The 17438-nt window shown below is 26.1% G+C and overlaps 1 protein-coding gene across 5 annotated transcripts in view; it reads left to right on the top strand.

Moving 5' to 3' along the window:
* The first annotated feature begins 1486 nt into the window (after nt 1–1486).
* Nucleotides 1487–17438, top strand: part of LOC135925210 (high affinity cAMP-specific and IBMX-insensitive 3',5'-cyclic phosphodiesterase 8B-like) — a 44320-nt gene continuing 28368 nt past the window's right edge. For 3 of the 5 annotated variants that reach the window (XM_065460425.1, XM_065460427.1, XM_065460428.1), the window contains exons 1-4: nt 1487–1623; nt 14236–14384; nt 15306–15954; nt 17062–17118. In XM_065460425.1, the coding sequence (XP_065316497.1) occupies nt 15496–15954; nt 17062–17118 (516 nt within the window). In that variant the 5' untranslated portion in view covers nt 1487–1623; nt 14236–14384; nt 15306–15495. Of the gene's footprint in view, nt 1624–14235; nt 14385–15305; nt 15955–17061; nt 17119–17438 lie in introns of those variants that run through there. The other 2 variants (XM_065460426.1, XM_065460429.1) reach the window with 2 other exon arrangements.

The following is a 17438-nucleotide window of genomic DNA, read 5'->3' on the forward strand; positions in this document are numbered from 1 at the left end:
GGCATTTTATCTAATATTTGATAATCAATTATATATAATAAAGGATTATAAACTATATGTCTACTTACTTTTTATAAACAAATCTCTTGTACTTATTTGGAACTTGAAAATATTTTTAGGAAGAGGCTAATTAAATTTAAAAATGAATAATATAGTTGATTAGTGATTTTGAACTCGGCTAATTACTACATTAAATTTGTTAATTTTCAATTAATAAATTATTATATTTATTTACTTAGGGTTATATAACAATTTAAATAATAAAATTCAATTAAGCTTCAACTGTTAATGCTAAATTAATATTTAGTGAGTGATATTGATATTCTATTTTTACACAGAATTTGATTGTGCTGACATAGTGAAAATATAATTAATATATATTAATCTAATCTAATAATTAAAATAGTATTTATTTAATAAAAATTTAGATAGTCTTATTAATTTTTAAATAATAAAATTATATCTATATATTACTTAATAGAATTATAAAAGAAATCGTTCAGATGGCAATCAAAAAAAATAATTTTTAGATCGAGGGGATATTAAGGAGCCATTAAAAAAATATTTTGCTTCAGGGGGCTATTCAAATTTTTCAGAGGGCACGAGCCACTTATCCCCCCCCCCCAACCCTCCCACCTAGGGACGCCACTGATAATTAAGCTCAAACTATAACACCAATAGATTTAACATCTAATAGAGAAAATGATAATTATCCTTTGGTAAGCAAATGTTGCTGAGTTCAATAATACAAATAACATTGAACATTAGGTTTTATATTATATTAAAGAAAGTCGAAATACATTATAAATGCTTAATTATTACCCTTCCATTATGAAAATTATTTATAAATTTTATATAGCAATATTTTCATCAGCACCAACTGAGAAGTTATTTAGTTTTGCCACAAGGTTAAGTAAGCCGAAACGGCAAAGGTCTAATGATAAATTATTGAAAAAATTGATTATCTTATAAAATAATAATCTATTTTAAATACTCTTTTGCAAATTAATATTTCAATTCCCATTAAAAATACTAGTCTCCCTTCCATATCTATTATAAGAATGGGCTAATTACTATTATTAAAATGCCTGATTATTATAATTAACTAATCATTAAATATTTTATTAATAATAATAAATATTCATTATTATTATATGCGTAAGTTATGTTCTTCACAAATAAATAATAAATCTGTATTTTATAAACTATTCTAATTTAATTGGTAATGATAATTTAAAAGTATCTTGTAATACTTAATTAGGCAGAAGATACAAGTATCTTTTATCTTGTATCTTTTTAATATTTGAAAAAGATACTAGTATCTGTATCTAAGATTCATTTTTTCACAAAGAATCTGTATCTGTATCTAAATTCTTTTTCCGGAGGACTGCCCAACTCTGCTAAAGACGCACATTATATTTACTCTAATGTTACAGATATTGACTGATTTATTTAATGATAATAGGCGTCTCACAAATGATAAAGTGTCATCCTATTTTCTATTAGGTAGTATAGTCACTTTTTAAAATTTTTTATGAATTCATCAAAAAATCTATATATGGTATAATATATATGCCTATAATGATTATTTAATTTGAAATTAATTCATAAGACTGAAATAAAGTATTTATACATCAATATTATTTTTCACATTAATTTATATATATTTGTATGGTTTTTAAAATAAGGATATTTTTTAATGAATTTAAATTATATCTTAATATAATATAATGTTTATGGATGTTCTAGATTTATTCTTTTCACTGAATTTTGATTGGATATTTTTTTTAAACATATGAAAATGTAAACTCAATGATTAATTTACCAAAAAACTATATTTATTAATCAGTTAGAATATCATATAATAGAACATTTTATATTCATTTACTTCTCATTTTTTTAAATTTACTTTTGATACAATTTACAAAATATTAGATCACTGCATGGATTTATCTGAGTCATACAATCAAATTTATATATTTTTTCATACTTGATTTGGACCTTGATGTTGAAATTTATTTAGGACCAGATTGTCATTGACAAAATTTTCTATTATTTATTTTCCTAAAATTTTTATGAATATTATTTTAAGAATAGGGATAAAATGATTCTTTATTACTACTCATAATTTTTCTGATTTTTTGAAAAAATTGTAATTCTTTAACAGTATTATAAAATTAATCTAGAGTGGATTCATAGCTATTTCTAAAATAAAATATTAGACTGGACTCACTGCTTATCAGTCAGTTTTGATTGACTAATATTGTCAGATCATTCACCTTCATTAGCAATAGATACTTCAGTAGGTTTCTGATAAATATGCTTGCAAAATATAAAAATTGTAAATTTTGGTTAATAAAATATACACTTTCCTTTTTTAAAAATTAATTTCATATTAAATTTTAAATACCAGGCATTTATGGCCAGATCCAAATATGAAAAATCTGGACCTGGTTCAGTCTGAACAATAAATCTATCCGGTATTGGCAAAGTCTGGCCCATTTTACAAGTTGTCTGGCTTGGCCTATTATTTTAATATTTGTCCATCCTGTCTAAGACCAATTTTTTCTTCTAGTTTTCTAGCCCATTAAAATTGTATGAAAAGTCAAGCTTGGCCCATGAATTTTTTTTTGTAAATATTTTGTAGCCATCAAATTTTTAATATCTATATCCAGGGTTCGTCACATTATTCTATAAAAGTAAGAGTTACTGTTATTCAAAGAAAAAATAGAATGGGTAGATTCAGTGGTGTAGCTACGGGAGGGGTTTCGGGTTTGGACCCCTCCCAGAGCAAATTTTTTTTTTTAGATTATACGCTCAAAAGACTCAAAAGTGACTTTATATCAAATAAATACCATGAATATTTATATTTTTCTGGTTTTTATGTTTGTGGAAGGATATTATATTACTATTGAAATTATTCTGGATTGTATTATTATAAAGTCAGTGAGAATAATCTATTAAAATATAATAACATATTATTGATGCATTTAAAAAATGTATTTATTAAATATGATTTTTAAGATAAACCTGGCCAAAGGCCTGGCAAAAGGGCCGGGAGAAATTCACAACATGATAGCTTTTTTAAATTTAATGGCAGATTCTGAATCTGCTCAAAATTGTCTATTATATACTACCCAAAATCATATTAAGTGGGATAAAAAAAAAAATTTTGAAAGTATACTTTTTTTGCTTTTTTTATTTAAAAAAAGCGGGATTAAAAAAAATGAGAAAATAATTTTTGAAGGCAAAGTTTTTAGCAGAGGTAACAAGAGTAATCTACCCAGTGGCGTAGTTATAAATTTTCCTTAGAGGGGGTCCATACATATAAAATCCTGAGGGGCTTTGCCCCTCTTATCTGACTATCATATAAAATTTAACGCTATTTATTTCATTGGTAAATTAAAAATTATATATAAAACATAAATTATATAATTTTAAATAAATAGCAGGGAATTTAATTCAATATATTGAAAATATCTTAATTTGTTATTGATTTTTTATTTAAATTATCAAAACTATCTGCCTATGATTTTAATTTATAATATCACAGTATTCATCTTAGGACATTTTATAATGGATATTCTTGTATTCTTAGGGTGCATTCACAGTAGAAAACGACAGCGACACGACATTAAACCACAGAGCAACTGATGTGTTGTAAGTGACATACATTCATATAGTAGTTGCGACAAGCATATTTTTATTTTAAAAAAAAAATGTAAATATGAAACTATCTAATTTAAATGACTTCAAAATAATTGCTGATCAATTTGAGAAGTCTTGGAACTTTCCAAATTGTTTTGGAGCCATTGATGGCAAGCATATTGAGATTAAAGATCCTTCTAAATCTGGGAGCATATATTACAATTATAAATAATATTTCTCTATGATATTACAAGCATTATTAGATGGTAAAGATAGATTTATGGTAATTTTTGTAGGCAGTTATGGCAGTGTCAGATTGAGGTGTGTACTCAAATTCTTTGTTATCAAAAATGATTGAGAATGGAGACATAGATATTCCACCACCTAAAAATTTATCAAATTCATATATAATTCTGCCATGTGTTTTTATTGCAGATGATGCCTACCCATTAAAATATTATATTATGAAACTTTATAAAGGTAAGTTAATGCTACCAATAGTGAAACAATTATAAAAACTTGTTCACTGTTACACAACTTGGTGAGTGATAAAGAAAACAGATCTCTACCCCAAGGATACTCAAGATCCTTAACAAAATAATTATTTATGGAATCCTCAATCTATAAAAAATCCCTCAAAGGTTTCTAAAGATAGAGATGCCTTTTCTGAATATTTTAAATTATCATGGCAATTATAACTTTATAATTTAATAAATTTTAAAAATATTATTCTATTTTTGTCATGTTATATAATTGATTTATAATTATTTAATAAAAAGAAAGTATATTTGTTGTGTTATTTTTAGTGTTGTTAAAAGTTACTTTGAAATATAACTAGTTACAGTTACTAGTTACATTGGTAAAAATATAACTAGTTACAGTTACTAGATACAGTTATATTTCAAAAGTAACTAGTTAATAATAAGTTACTTTATACATCATTCATAAACGCATTATTTATTTACAACGCATTTATTTAATATAAAAAAATTAGGATATAATAATTATAATCAATTATTTTTAAAAATATACAATTTATTTATATAAAAAAATAATTAAACCCGAAAAAAATTATCGGAAAATAGAATATATTTATTAGGGACCTGCAGACCCGGCTCGGACAGGCCGGGACGTATTTTAATTTTTTTTTAAAAATACTCAGGCCGGGCCTATTTTTCTCAAAAAAAATATCCGGGCCAGGTTGTATATTTTAAAACCAAATTTGAAATCGCCATTATTAGTAAATCAAAAATAAATAAAATATATTTTAAAAAAATTCGGACCAGGCCTGAAAATTTTTCTTATTAGTAAGTAATGATTACTAATTTAGTAGTTTATTCAAAAATTATTAAATTCTAAAATAATCTAAGTCTTTGTCATTCCTTATACTAAGTTCTATGCTCTAATTTCACAGGATACTCTGTCAGTCACTAGTCACAAGATACTTTGTCAGCCACTAGTCAAAGATACTCTAATTTAAAAAAAATACATTTATATGAAATTCTATAAATATTACCAGCAACTTGATGGCAAAAAATATGGAATATATTGTGCTAAATAGGTAAAAAAATCAATATTAAAACATAGGTTTATTAATTGAATTTGGTTACAAAATTATAAAACCCAGCAATGTAACAATTTAAGAAAAGAAAATCTATTTGGACGGGAAATTATATTATTGTTGCATATCCGTGAACACAATCAAACATTTAAACAAAAAATTTATTTTAAAATTAATTTATCACACCCTTGAATCGGACTGCCCACCTGAAAATTTTATTAGTGGACAAAACTAGCTTTAACTATTAAATATTTTTTATTCATTCTTAAAATTTTACATGCCTGTTCATCAACAATTTTCTCGTCCCTTGAAATATTATTAGACCTGAGGTTCATTATAAAAATACTCTCAATTATATTTTAAATATCAAATTCTCTTCACTCTTCAGTATGCAAGTTGCCCTTTCAACAAAGCTAGGTGGTGTAGGTATCCATTCCCCCATATCCTTATGCATTTAAGCCTTTTTATCCTCAGTTGCTAAATTTCCTTACACACTTGGAGACTTGGATACTATCGAATCCACATCATATGGCAGCATTAAACCTCTGGAGCAGATTCTCCAAGCCGCTCATATCCAAAAATCTAAATTTAAGACAAGAGACTGGAATTTACCATTGATATAGCATTGCGTTGAATACTTATACTTACACTTCAAAGCTGTTCAAAGAAAATCTCCATCGCTCTATCTCCCCTTAAACCCAACCCCGAGTATACAGAATGTCAACATGGATCAAATAATTCCAGTCTCAGCCATATGTCACCTTGGCTACGAATGGTTAGAAACTATACCTAGTTCTAATTTAGGCTTGTTTATTAACCAACGAAGATCTTATAATAGCTATAGGTCTTTGTTTTGTGAAATAGTAACCCCGACATCATGTGTCCCTTGTGAAACTCATATCGATAGCCAGACATCCCCCCCCCCGGTCTTTTTTCAAAAGGCAAAATATACAGGCACTTAGCCATCAATTCGATCATCAATAGAATCTTGAAATCCGCAAATATTACTTTTACACTGAAACCCTCTGGCTTTAGCTATGATGGAATGACGCTAGTCTCTTGGAACCAAGGTATACCCCTCGCTTGGGATTATACATGTGTAGATCGTTTTGCCAGATCTTTTTATACTCTATCACGAAAGCTGTAAATACAAAACAAATAAATATAGCCACCTTAATGATATTTTGTTTGGGCTTCTACCTACGACAAAGAATATAAATCAAAATTTGTCGATCCAATTGTATATCTATACATGGGTCATTAAGCCCTGCCGACCAAACTTAAATACATTATTTTATATAGAATATAGATATAATATTATAATTTTAATAAATAGTTATTCTATTTAAAATTAACATATTAAAAATAAAATTAATTACTGAAATATATTATTTAGATTTATACACATACATTTTAAAAAGTAATTCGTTACTTTTGACAGTTACATATTAAAAAATTTAACTAGTTAAAGTTACTAGTTACAATTTTTAAAATATAACTAGTTACAGTTATTTTTTAGCAAAAATGTAACTAGTTACTTTATGAGTCTTAAAGAAAGTATATTTGTTGTAATATGTGTCTTCAATTTGAGATTAAATTTTGTTTAAAATAATAGAAAAGCTCTCTAAAGAAATAATAACAATGCAATATAATATTTTTTTTGTTATTCTTGATCACTTTATAATTAAATAATATATCAAAAATGATTTTTAATAAGTTTTTTCTTTCCCCTTTCTGATCTTTTTGCAAAGGTTTGCTCAAGCATAACATGGATCCAAGATAGGGGTGTACCGATACCACTTTTTGGAGGCCGATCCGATATTCACGTTATTAAATTGATATCGGCCGATTACAGATCCGATGTCATATCTAATTTTTTATTCTGTAAAGATACCAATGGTTTTAATTTTTTAATATACTTTTTATAAGTATAACATCTATAATTTAACTATACCATAACTTATGTCATTTAAATATATTATAATGATCAGTTATATTTTATATACAATTCAATTGCAATTATATAAGTATATAAAATATTTTTATTGTTAAATCACTTTTATATCATTAATCTATATACATAATAAGTAATAAACAAATATATTATCAAATTTGAAATAAATAATAAAAATAATATTTAACATTAATATATCGAAGATTTCTTTTTAGAAATACCTAAATTCCCAATTTATCAGAGATCAGCCTGCGGCGATGGTAACTGTCAATATCACCAGCTTCACTAAAACAGATTTTTAAGAGATTATCGCACTTTTATAAACAGAATGCGCAAAAAAATAACAATATGAATGTTTATTAATTAATTATTATTATTAAAAAAATATACATAAAAATGGATTTCGATTTTATTTATAAAAATAGATGGTTTCAGATATAACTATTTTTTTTAATTTTATAACATTTTATTTTTGTTAAAGACGCCATTTTATATCGGATCGGAAAATTTTTATAATATTGGCCGATGACCGATATTTTAAAATGGGTGAAATATCGGCCCGATCCGATCGGATAAAAAATATCGGTGCATCCCTAATCCAAGAGTTTGTTAATAATCTTCTTATATTTTTTTATTTCAAGAATTTTATAACATTTTATTTTTGTTAAAGACGCCATTTTATATCGGATCGGAAAATTTTATAATATTGGCCGATAACCGATATTTTAAAATGGGTGAAATATCGGCCCGATCCGATCGGATAAAAATATCGGTGCATCCCTAATCCAAGAGTTTGTTAATAATCTTCTTATATTTTTTTATTTCAAGAATTTTATAACATTTTATTTTTGTTAAAGACGCCATTTTATATCGGATCGGAAAATTTTATAATATTGGCCGATAACCGATATTTTAAAATGGGTGAAATATCGGCCTTATCCGATCAGATAAAAAATATCGGTACATCCCTAATCCAAGAGTTTGTTGATAATCTTCTTTCTCATATTTTTTTATTCCAAGAATTTTATAACATTTTATTTTTGTTAAAGACGCTATTTTATATCGGATCGGATTATAATATTGACCGATAACCGATATTTTAAAATGGATGAAATATCGGCCCGATCCAATTTGATTAAAATATCGGTACATCCCTAATCTAAGAGTTTGTTCATAATCTTCTTTCTTAAATTTTTTTTATTTCAAGAATTTGTTCAAATAAATCTAGTTTAAAATAATAAATATTTCTACAAATGCAAATTACCTTGATCAATATCCCTCTTTTTAATTAATTTTTTTGCAAGATACATATGATCCTATACTAGTCGATGGTGATGCTAAATATATATAATATTATTTATATAAAATATAATACAATCATTCCTTAAAATTGTGGATTCACGTTTACTAGTCTCCATGCATGGGATTTCAACAGCTTTGTAATAATAAAATCTTAACAAAAATTAGTTTATTTACCATCTTCATGATAATTTTCATTTCCACTCATCTGCTCAAACATTGTTCTAGCAATATTTGCTTCCTCGATATTAGATATAACAGGATTTATTTTTTTTCAAGTTTGTATATTGTTTCCCTGGTTGTATGGTTGGAATTAGAAAGACCAAGTTATTTATTTATATTCTAAAAAAAATATATATATAACATTATTTAAATAGCATTTCAAATGTAGTTTGTCGCTTTGAAAATAACAAAATGTTTTGTAATTTGATTTCTATGTTTAATGCGATCAAATGTGGCGGGAATGTCGTGTCGCGTCGCAAAAGCTCACTATGAATAGTCATTGGTAATTACACATATTTGTATTTTGTCGTGTCGCTGTCGCTCTCTACTTTGAATGCACCTTTAGTTACCTTTAGCCAGTTAAATTTTTGCGAAAAAATAACGAATTAATTAGGTTTTATTAGTTACGTATTTTGACATTTAATAGTTAGTTTTAAAATATGTTATAATATTATATATATTATTTATTATCTTTTATAATGATGATTTTCCAAATTTGAAAGGATTATTTATTAAATATAATGTATATGTTAACGTCAATGTGTTTTTTCCGGCAATGTGTTATTTTTTCAACTTGAAATCATTTTTTGAGCGCGTTTTTTAAAATTTAAAAATCTTATTTTACCCGAAATACATTCCATCATGTTTGGAATTCCTATCTTATGAATTATAGAGAATTTTGCTGTTAACCTTTGAGTCATTTATAATTTATATAAGAAATTTATGGAAAGTTTAATATAAATTTTATTAAGTTTCTAAAGTTATGATTTAAAGTTAAAAAAATAACAAATTGCCGGAAAAAACACATTGATGCTAACATACATATTTTAAAGTTGAAAAAATAACAAATTGCCGGAAAAAACACATTGATGCTAACAAACATATATATTAAAGCGCCCCTTGATAACGTTTATTTAATCTAAGGAAGCTTCTTTTAGAGTTAAAGTCAAATAAAAATCTATTAAGCTCAAAAAAATAAATATTATATTGTTATTTGTAAAAATTTTAATGATATAAAAAAACTTACTTTAAAAATGATGGGTTATATAAATTATTTATTAAGTAACTTACAATGTTAATAGTTACTAGTACTTCTAAAATTTAAACCTTGAACTAGTCACCTTTTAATAACAATGGTATTTTTTATATTTATAAAGATAGCCGCCAACATAAATGAATTGATAAAAAATGACATGCAACTCAAATAAAAATGGCTGAATATATTTGAAGCGACAATACAATATAAATAATAATGGTCACCAATATATTAAAATGATATAAAGATATTTCATATATATAAAAACTTGACCTTAAATATATTTAACAAATCTTATAACGCAGCATTCTTCTAGTAATGGGTATTCCCCTCATATAGCTGCATATCCATTGTGAACCGAATACCTTACAAAATGAATAAGGTATTCAATATTCATCTCCTTAACGATACACCGTTCAAAATTCCGAAATGAATTATAAAGGTAGTATAAAAAAATTTAAAATGTCGGCCTTTAATTTTTTTAGACCTAATATTTAATTGCACATATTATAACTATTTTCACGAAATATACTTTAATGTCCCATCCTATATTAATATTTCTAAGGCTAAAGATTAAAAGAAATCGGACCGAAATATACAAATGTTTGATAAAATGCATGCAATGTAAAAGAAATCTTAAATTGCCACGTAGGATTAATCTACATTCGAAATAAATCAATAGTATTTTTCATCACGTGTTTTTTTTGTCTGGCTTACTCCTCTGTAATCGTCAAAATTATATCAAATCTTTTTTTATTATGTAAAAAATGTGGTGATTGAAAATTGATTGTTATAGTTACAATTGATATTAAAATGCATTATTTGAAATTTAGGGCAAAACGCAAACGCATCAATTTGGATTTTTATTTTGATATTTTGTTTTGTTTATTTTATCTACCAAAGCCAAGATTTTGATATTAATTTTAGGAAATGTCATATTGATTTTACATCAACAAAAAAAATGATATTAAAAAAATAAAATAAATTTAAAACGATTATGTCGTTTTTAATTATACAAAGCTTTCCCTTTTTAAAATATGAAATGAACCGATCCGAACCTTTAGAAATGGCATTTTCTTGTTTTCATTTTAAATTAATTTCAAAAAATAAAATCTAAAAATTTAATTTCATTTTATTGAAAAATGGTTTCAAAACAAATTAACGAATAAAATTATTTTTTGTCATAATATTATAAAATGTAATATACAGGCGCGTAGTCATTTGGGAGGGAAGGGAGTAAAAGAAAATCCCCCCCCCCAGCCTTAGCAAGAATTTTTGAAAAAAATAAAAGGTTTTTATGAATTGTGATTTGCAAAGTATTATATTATTCTATTTTAAATTTTATTTAAATATTTCTTCCGTGTATATATTAATATCTTATACCAAGAAAATTTAAAGTATACATTCTTATATTTTTCACTGATAGCTATAAGAAAATTTTATCAACTAAAAAACTTGAAAGTATATAATTTAATATAAAAAATATATAACCCAAACACAATAATAATTTTAGAAAATGTAATATAATTTGCACCTAGACAAGCAAATTGGTCCAACATTAACATGAACTTAATTGAGGATTACTATAAGATAACCATTTTTATTCCACTTTTGGATACATTTTTTGGCCCATATAAATGAATAATGTGTGATTCATCAAATAGCTCCATCCATATACAAATACGATTACTTGGAAATCCTTCAAAGGTTATACTAAATTAAAAAATAAATTATTTAGCTCAATTTAATTTAGAGGATATAAATGTACCTGGAGGTCAATTAATTTCAGAATTTATATCTTGGTGGGAAAGATTAATTTTATTAGGTACATGGTAGCATTGCATACTTTAAAATATATTTTGGAGTTTTTCCAAATATATTCTACTGTTTATATTATCAACAATTACAAGTACAAATCAGAAGACCATTTCTTCATTACGGAGAATAAAAACTTATCTCAAGTACATCAGCAAATCGATTGAATGGATTAGCTCTACATAAAATACATAGAGATTTAGTCCTCAACACAGAACAACCTAGAAAAACTGGCGCAATCACCCAGAAGATTAAGTTTCCGATTATGAACTATAATTTTATTAACTTTTTAAATTATATATATGATGTTTAATTCTATATTTTTTTGTGATTTAAATTACACATCGGTTTATATAGCTATTTAATATTCCTCTTAAATATTTTGTAATTGTATCTTCCAATATTTTATTATCTGTGTTCGAAATTGTCATTTTTTAAAATATGATTAGTTCTAATAAACTTTATATTAGTTCTAATAATTTTTTAATTTTCCATAAAAAAATAATTTCAATATAAAAAGGTTATCCTCCCCCCTCCCCCTTATAGGAAATTTCTGGTTACGTTTCTGGTATATAAAATCAGGCAGAAGGGTACCACAAAAATCTTGAACCCTCCCCGCATAAAAAACAAAAAATATGATGTTATCCCTATTCATAATTTGTGCCCCTATATCTGGTAAATTTGGCTTAGGCTCTTATGTCCAGGGGGTGACGGATCATATTACTTTTTTAAAATTTGTCAAACTAAGACAATCTATATTATTATTATAATAGTATTTCCCCTTAATAAACATGAATATATTTAAAATTAAATGGCTATTATTATTTTTTATTACTTTTACACATCATTTTAAATATTAATAACAAGTGTTGTTTTTTTATAAATTTATTATTATATGCGATAAAATGATTATATTTTGATTGGCAGCTGTAGCTAGACTCTTGACTGATGAAGTAAGGCTAACTAATTGATCGGGATTCTATTTCAGATTGACCAGGTTTTTTCTGAAACCAACCCCTTGAACAAGGCAATGTTTAAAGAAAGGGTCGTCAGATATCCACTAGGGTTAATATTTTATATTAAAAAAATGGTTGAAATTTTGTTTTAAAAAAATGCTATTCGGTGTCTGGAACTATCCAATAATGTTACCCTTTAACCAGAAGTTGGTTTCAGAAAAAATTTAATACAGTACAAATCAAACCCTGGTTCCCTCTGGGTACATCTGTCATTCATAATATAATTTTTTTGAATATAATAATTTTACGAAGAACAACACATTACATCGCGAATGTGCACGTTTTTTTAATAAAAATTGATGTAAAAACAGTACATACCTGCTGGACATTATATATAGACTAATATTTTTATACAATTCAAACTTGATTTATATATTTTTATTCAAAAGATAAATCCACCTTAATTGAGTCATCTAAAAAAGTATTTTACATTAAGATACGATGGTGTAAGATGGATAGAAGGAAAAGAGTGAAATACAGAAGGGGATTAAAATTAATTACTACATACGTAGGTTATGCATTTTTGAGTTATGTTTCATTGATAACATGAATTCATTTTATTGTTTATTATGTAGCCTTAATTTTGGCATGACAATGACACGCCTAGTAAGTAATTGACGACTAGTATTTAACATTGCAAAAAATTATTCACACATACATCACAGATGATATATTTGATTTAAATAAAATGGGAAAATTATTTGTCAAATTTGAGATCCTCCTTCTTATGATTATCTTTTAGCCTTTCTAATCTGAGCCACATTTGATTGCTAAATTTCTTATTTATTTAAGATGGACACTAAATAAATTAAACAAAATTGTTCTCTTCTATTATATTCACATCCTCCCTTCACAAAATGACCATTAGTCAAATTTGAGATCCTTACTCTTATGATTATCTTTTAGCCTTTCTAATCTGAACCACATTTGATTGCTAAATTTCTTATTTATTTAAGATGGACACTAAATAAATTAAACAAAATTGTTCTCTTCTATTATATTCACATCCTCCCTTCACAAAATGACCATTAGTCAAATTTGAGATCCTTACTCTTATGATTATCTTTTAGCCTTTCTAATCTGAACCACATTTGATTGCTAAATTTGATATTTATTTAAGATGGACACTAAATAAATTAAACAAAATTGTTCTCTTCTATTATATTCATATCCTCCCTCCACAATCTCCATAAAACATGATCGTTTTCTTATCTTTCTAATCCATTTAAAATTTAAGGAGACTATATAGTGTAATGTTAATTTTTTGCTCTTTACGAGAGTCGAACCACAACCCTCCCGTTTCAAAGGATAAAATTTAAAAAATTGATTATATATATATATTAATTAATAGCTGATATTTTTAAAATTTTGCCTTTATTATCATATTAAATTGGATTAATTAGCTAATATTTTTATAATTTTGCCTTTATTACCATATTGCCTAATTTTTTGTGACATAATAATTTTGAAAATTTTTTCCCAAGCCAAGATAGGTAAATCTCTAAAAACCATATCTATTTTTTATACTTTTCAAGGGCATTTATTGTTTTCATTATTTATGGGCTAGATAGATTAATGATAGGTATTGCCTTTAGGTAGTAACTATCAAATTTGTATTTTTAATTTAGATAGTTTACGAAATTTATTTATAATATATATTTAAAAAATCGTTAATTTTGCAAAGCGTCTGTGGCCTAATCAGCAAGAGCCTCGCTTACCAATCCGATGGTTATGGGTTCGAATCCCAGCAAGCAAAGATCATATTTTTTTTCTTAATCCAATTTGGTGGTTCCGTCCTTGGTGGATGATATATAGGAGGCCGGACTCGACCACGTGATTCCTTTATAATATATGTTAAATAGGGTCTTATTATATTTTAATAAATTTTGGTCGGTATTTAGCAAATTAGGTTGGTATTTAGAAAATCCCTATGCGTTGAGTAGTATCTGTCTGAAATTTTTTTTGCAGACATAACCAGGCCTCAAAAAACCAAGTCCCTTGCAATTTTCAAAAAATTTTGCCATTTATTTCTATTGTAATTTAACAACCTGCAGGTCTAATAAATATAGTATAATATATATAAAGCAAATGTTCGTTTTCAAAAATCAAGCTACACTTAATTTAAGTGTAAACTATAAAAAATTTTTTAAATTATATGGTTGATAAAGTATTTTATTTGAGTACCGAATTATCATTTATACATCAAAATTTTAAGCCAAAAATATTTAAACGCAATATACATAATAATTTAATAATATCTAACTATCGATTTTTAACCGAATAACTACTATTTTCCTACTTTCTACCTTTCTTTTTTGTCGTTATATAAGAACATAAACAATATCCTAAACCGGAAATTAAATTTTATATAATTTAAGTCTTATTGATTTACAAATTAATTTCATTTTTTGAAAATATATTTGGTAAATATGTGCGGAGCCCATTAAACTGACCGAGAATAGCTTGGGATTATTGTTATTTCAATTAGATACCAAGTTAAAAGAATGTAAAAAATAAAAAAATATTGAAAAAAAATATGGTTATCTTTTAAGCATTAATATTTCTGAACCTTTGAATTTCATAATTCGAGTTTATTTGAAAATGACCTTTTATAATGCTTGATTTTTAAAATAAAAATTAATATTAACATCATCACTTTTAAATACAAAATTTAACATTAAATTTAAATCGTAGTTATTAGTTGAATTTATTAAAACCTAAATTTTATCATTTAAAAAAAATTACTACATTTAGACTCATCATTTCTTCGAATTACCAAATTTACTGTTAACTTCACAAAAAGATTTTTGCGATTACTTGAACTGCTCAAAAAAAGGTTCAGAATATTTAATTTAGACAAAAAACGCTGATAGTCGTAATATAGCAAATATTATAAATATCAATCCATAGTTTAAAATAGATAAATAAGTTAAAGTGAAGAAGAATGGGTTGCATGCCCACTAAAATAAGCTCTAATTGTAATGATCATCTATCACCATCTCCCCGATTGGGAAATAATAATGATGGATCCTATCCGGAATACGTAGACACCACTCGCCTATCGGCTCACGAAGATTCACCCCAACCTCAACACAACGCTCTGACCTCGGGTTCTAAGAACGGCCAAAATAGGTATAAACTACACAAATATGGGTTAAATAATAGATCGAACAGTAAGAAAATGGAAAATGATCGAAGTGGTAATGAGTTGGCCAGACTCAGTCAGGGTGACAACAGACTGCCACCAAAACCAATGGATGTTTCTAAACTTATACCTAATTTTAAATCTTCTACTACGGAAGATATCGATTATAGCCTTGTCCCGGATAGCAAACGGTTAACTGAACGCCGGGGCACCAATAACGCCGAAACTCAGACAACCCTTTCCCCTCATCCACTAAAGGTATGCCATATTTTGCTTTCGTTTAATATTTAACACTATGCTTAAAAAGTTTTCATTGATTTTGGATTAGTTAAGAAAAAGGATTATGTGGAATGTTGAATGGGCTAATTGTTTTGATATAATTTTTTTATTTATTTTACATTATCTTTAAAAATTTTGTATGTAATACTATATGATATCGTTTCTTGATATTTCTTCTCGTTCAATTAATTTACTTTTAAAATTTAAAAAAAAATAATATGAGAACTTTTGATATTTCGATATTTATTCTTTACTGTTCTAATTAAGCTAACCTATATTTTATTCATGTTTTAACATTGTTTGCGATCATTCTATAATTTATAAGTTTTTCTAAAGAATTATCAATGAATGACTATATTAGAGACATGTAGTCTGACCCACCAGTCGGGCTTTAAAATCATTCTTTTAGCCTAGGCTGACTGTATAAAATTACAAACCCTAACCGGGCTATAAAGACGTAACATTTTTGCAGGCATCTGAATATTATTATTATATTAAAATTTTAGGTTATATTCATTGACTTGGAAGCATTGCATATTTAAAAAAATCCAAATAATGATTAATATTGGTAAGATTTATCTTACCCTATGTCCAAATCTGTTTTTTTTTCTAAATATGTAAAGAAGGAGATATTATAACAAGTGGTTCTCTTTTTCTGTGATATTGGAAAACCATATGATTTAAAAAATAATTTATATAGGGTTTTGAGCCTACCTACATAAAATAAAAAAATATTATATGCTAATTAAAATTATTCTTGATTAAAATATAAACTTTCATTTTGTTTGTTTCTTTCTAATCCCTTTATATATGCAGATTTTTTTCCCCAAATCATTGGAGGAAAATAATTTTCCTTCCAGTTGTATCCAGAACTTTTCAAATCTATGGTTTATAATCTTCTCCGTTAAAAACCACGGACTAGAACGTTTTGAAATATCTTAAACTGGAAGATTAAAGTTTTTTTTGTTATTCATATTTTTTAATGGATACGCGAATTTTTATTTCTTTAAGCTAATCTTGATTGAAATTAATAATTTTATTTCTCATTTTATTTTACAAATACATACACCCAAAACTAATGCCTAGAAAAACGATGATCATTGGCATTTAGGACCTATGGTTATCAAGGAGCGCCAAATGAATGTAAAAAAACAAATAAATTATTTTAATAAATTTATATCACATAATTTATATATAGTTTTTATAATATTCGGCCGACCCGGCCTGGGTATTTAAAAATTTTTTTTACCCAGCCTGGCCTGGGTCTATTAAAAAAATTTAAATACGACCTGCTAAGGCCGAGCCTTCATCTGGTATATATCTCTAGACTTATTCCACAAGATTTGCATGCCTTAAATTAACGGCATCACCGATAGCGTAAATTATAATTTAGGTGTGCTCAAAAAAACATTTTGCTTAAATAAAATATAGTCAGATTAAATTTTAAACTGTTAAAGCCCCTC

The sequence above is a fragment of the Gordionus sp. m RMFG-2023 genome, chromosome 2 (assembly GCF_954871325.1).
Source record: "Gordionus sp. m RMFG-2023 chromosome 2, tfGorSpeb1-WG-v2, whole genome shotgun sequence".
In the NCBI taxonomy this organism is placed as follows: Eukaryota; Metazoa; Nematomorpha; class Gordioida; order Chordodea; family Parachordodidae; genus Gordionus; species Gordionus sp. m RMFG-2023.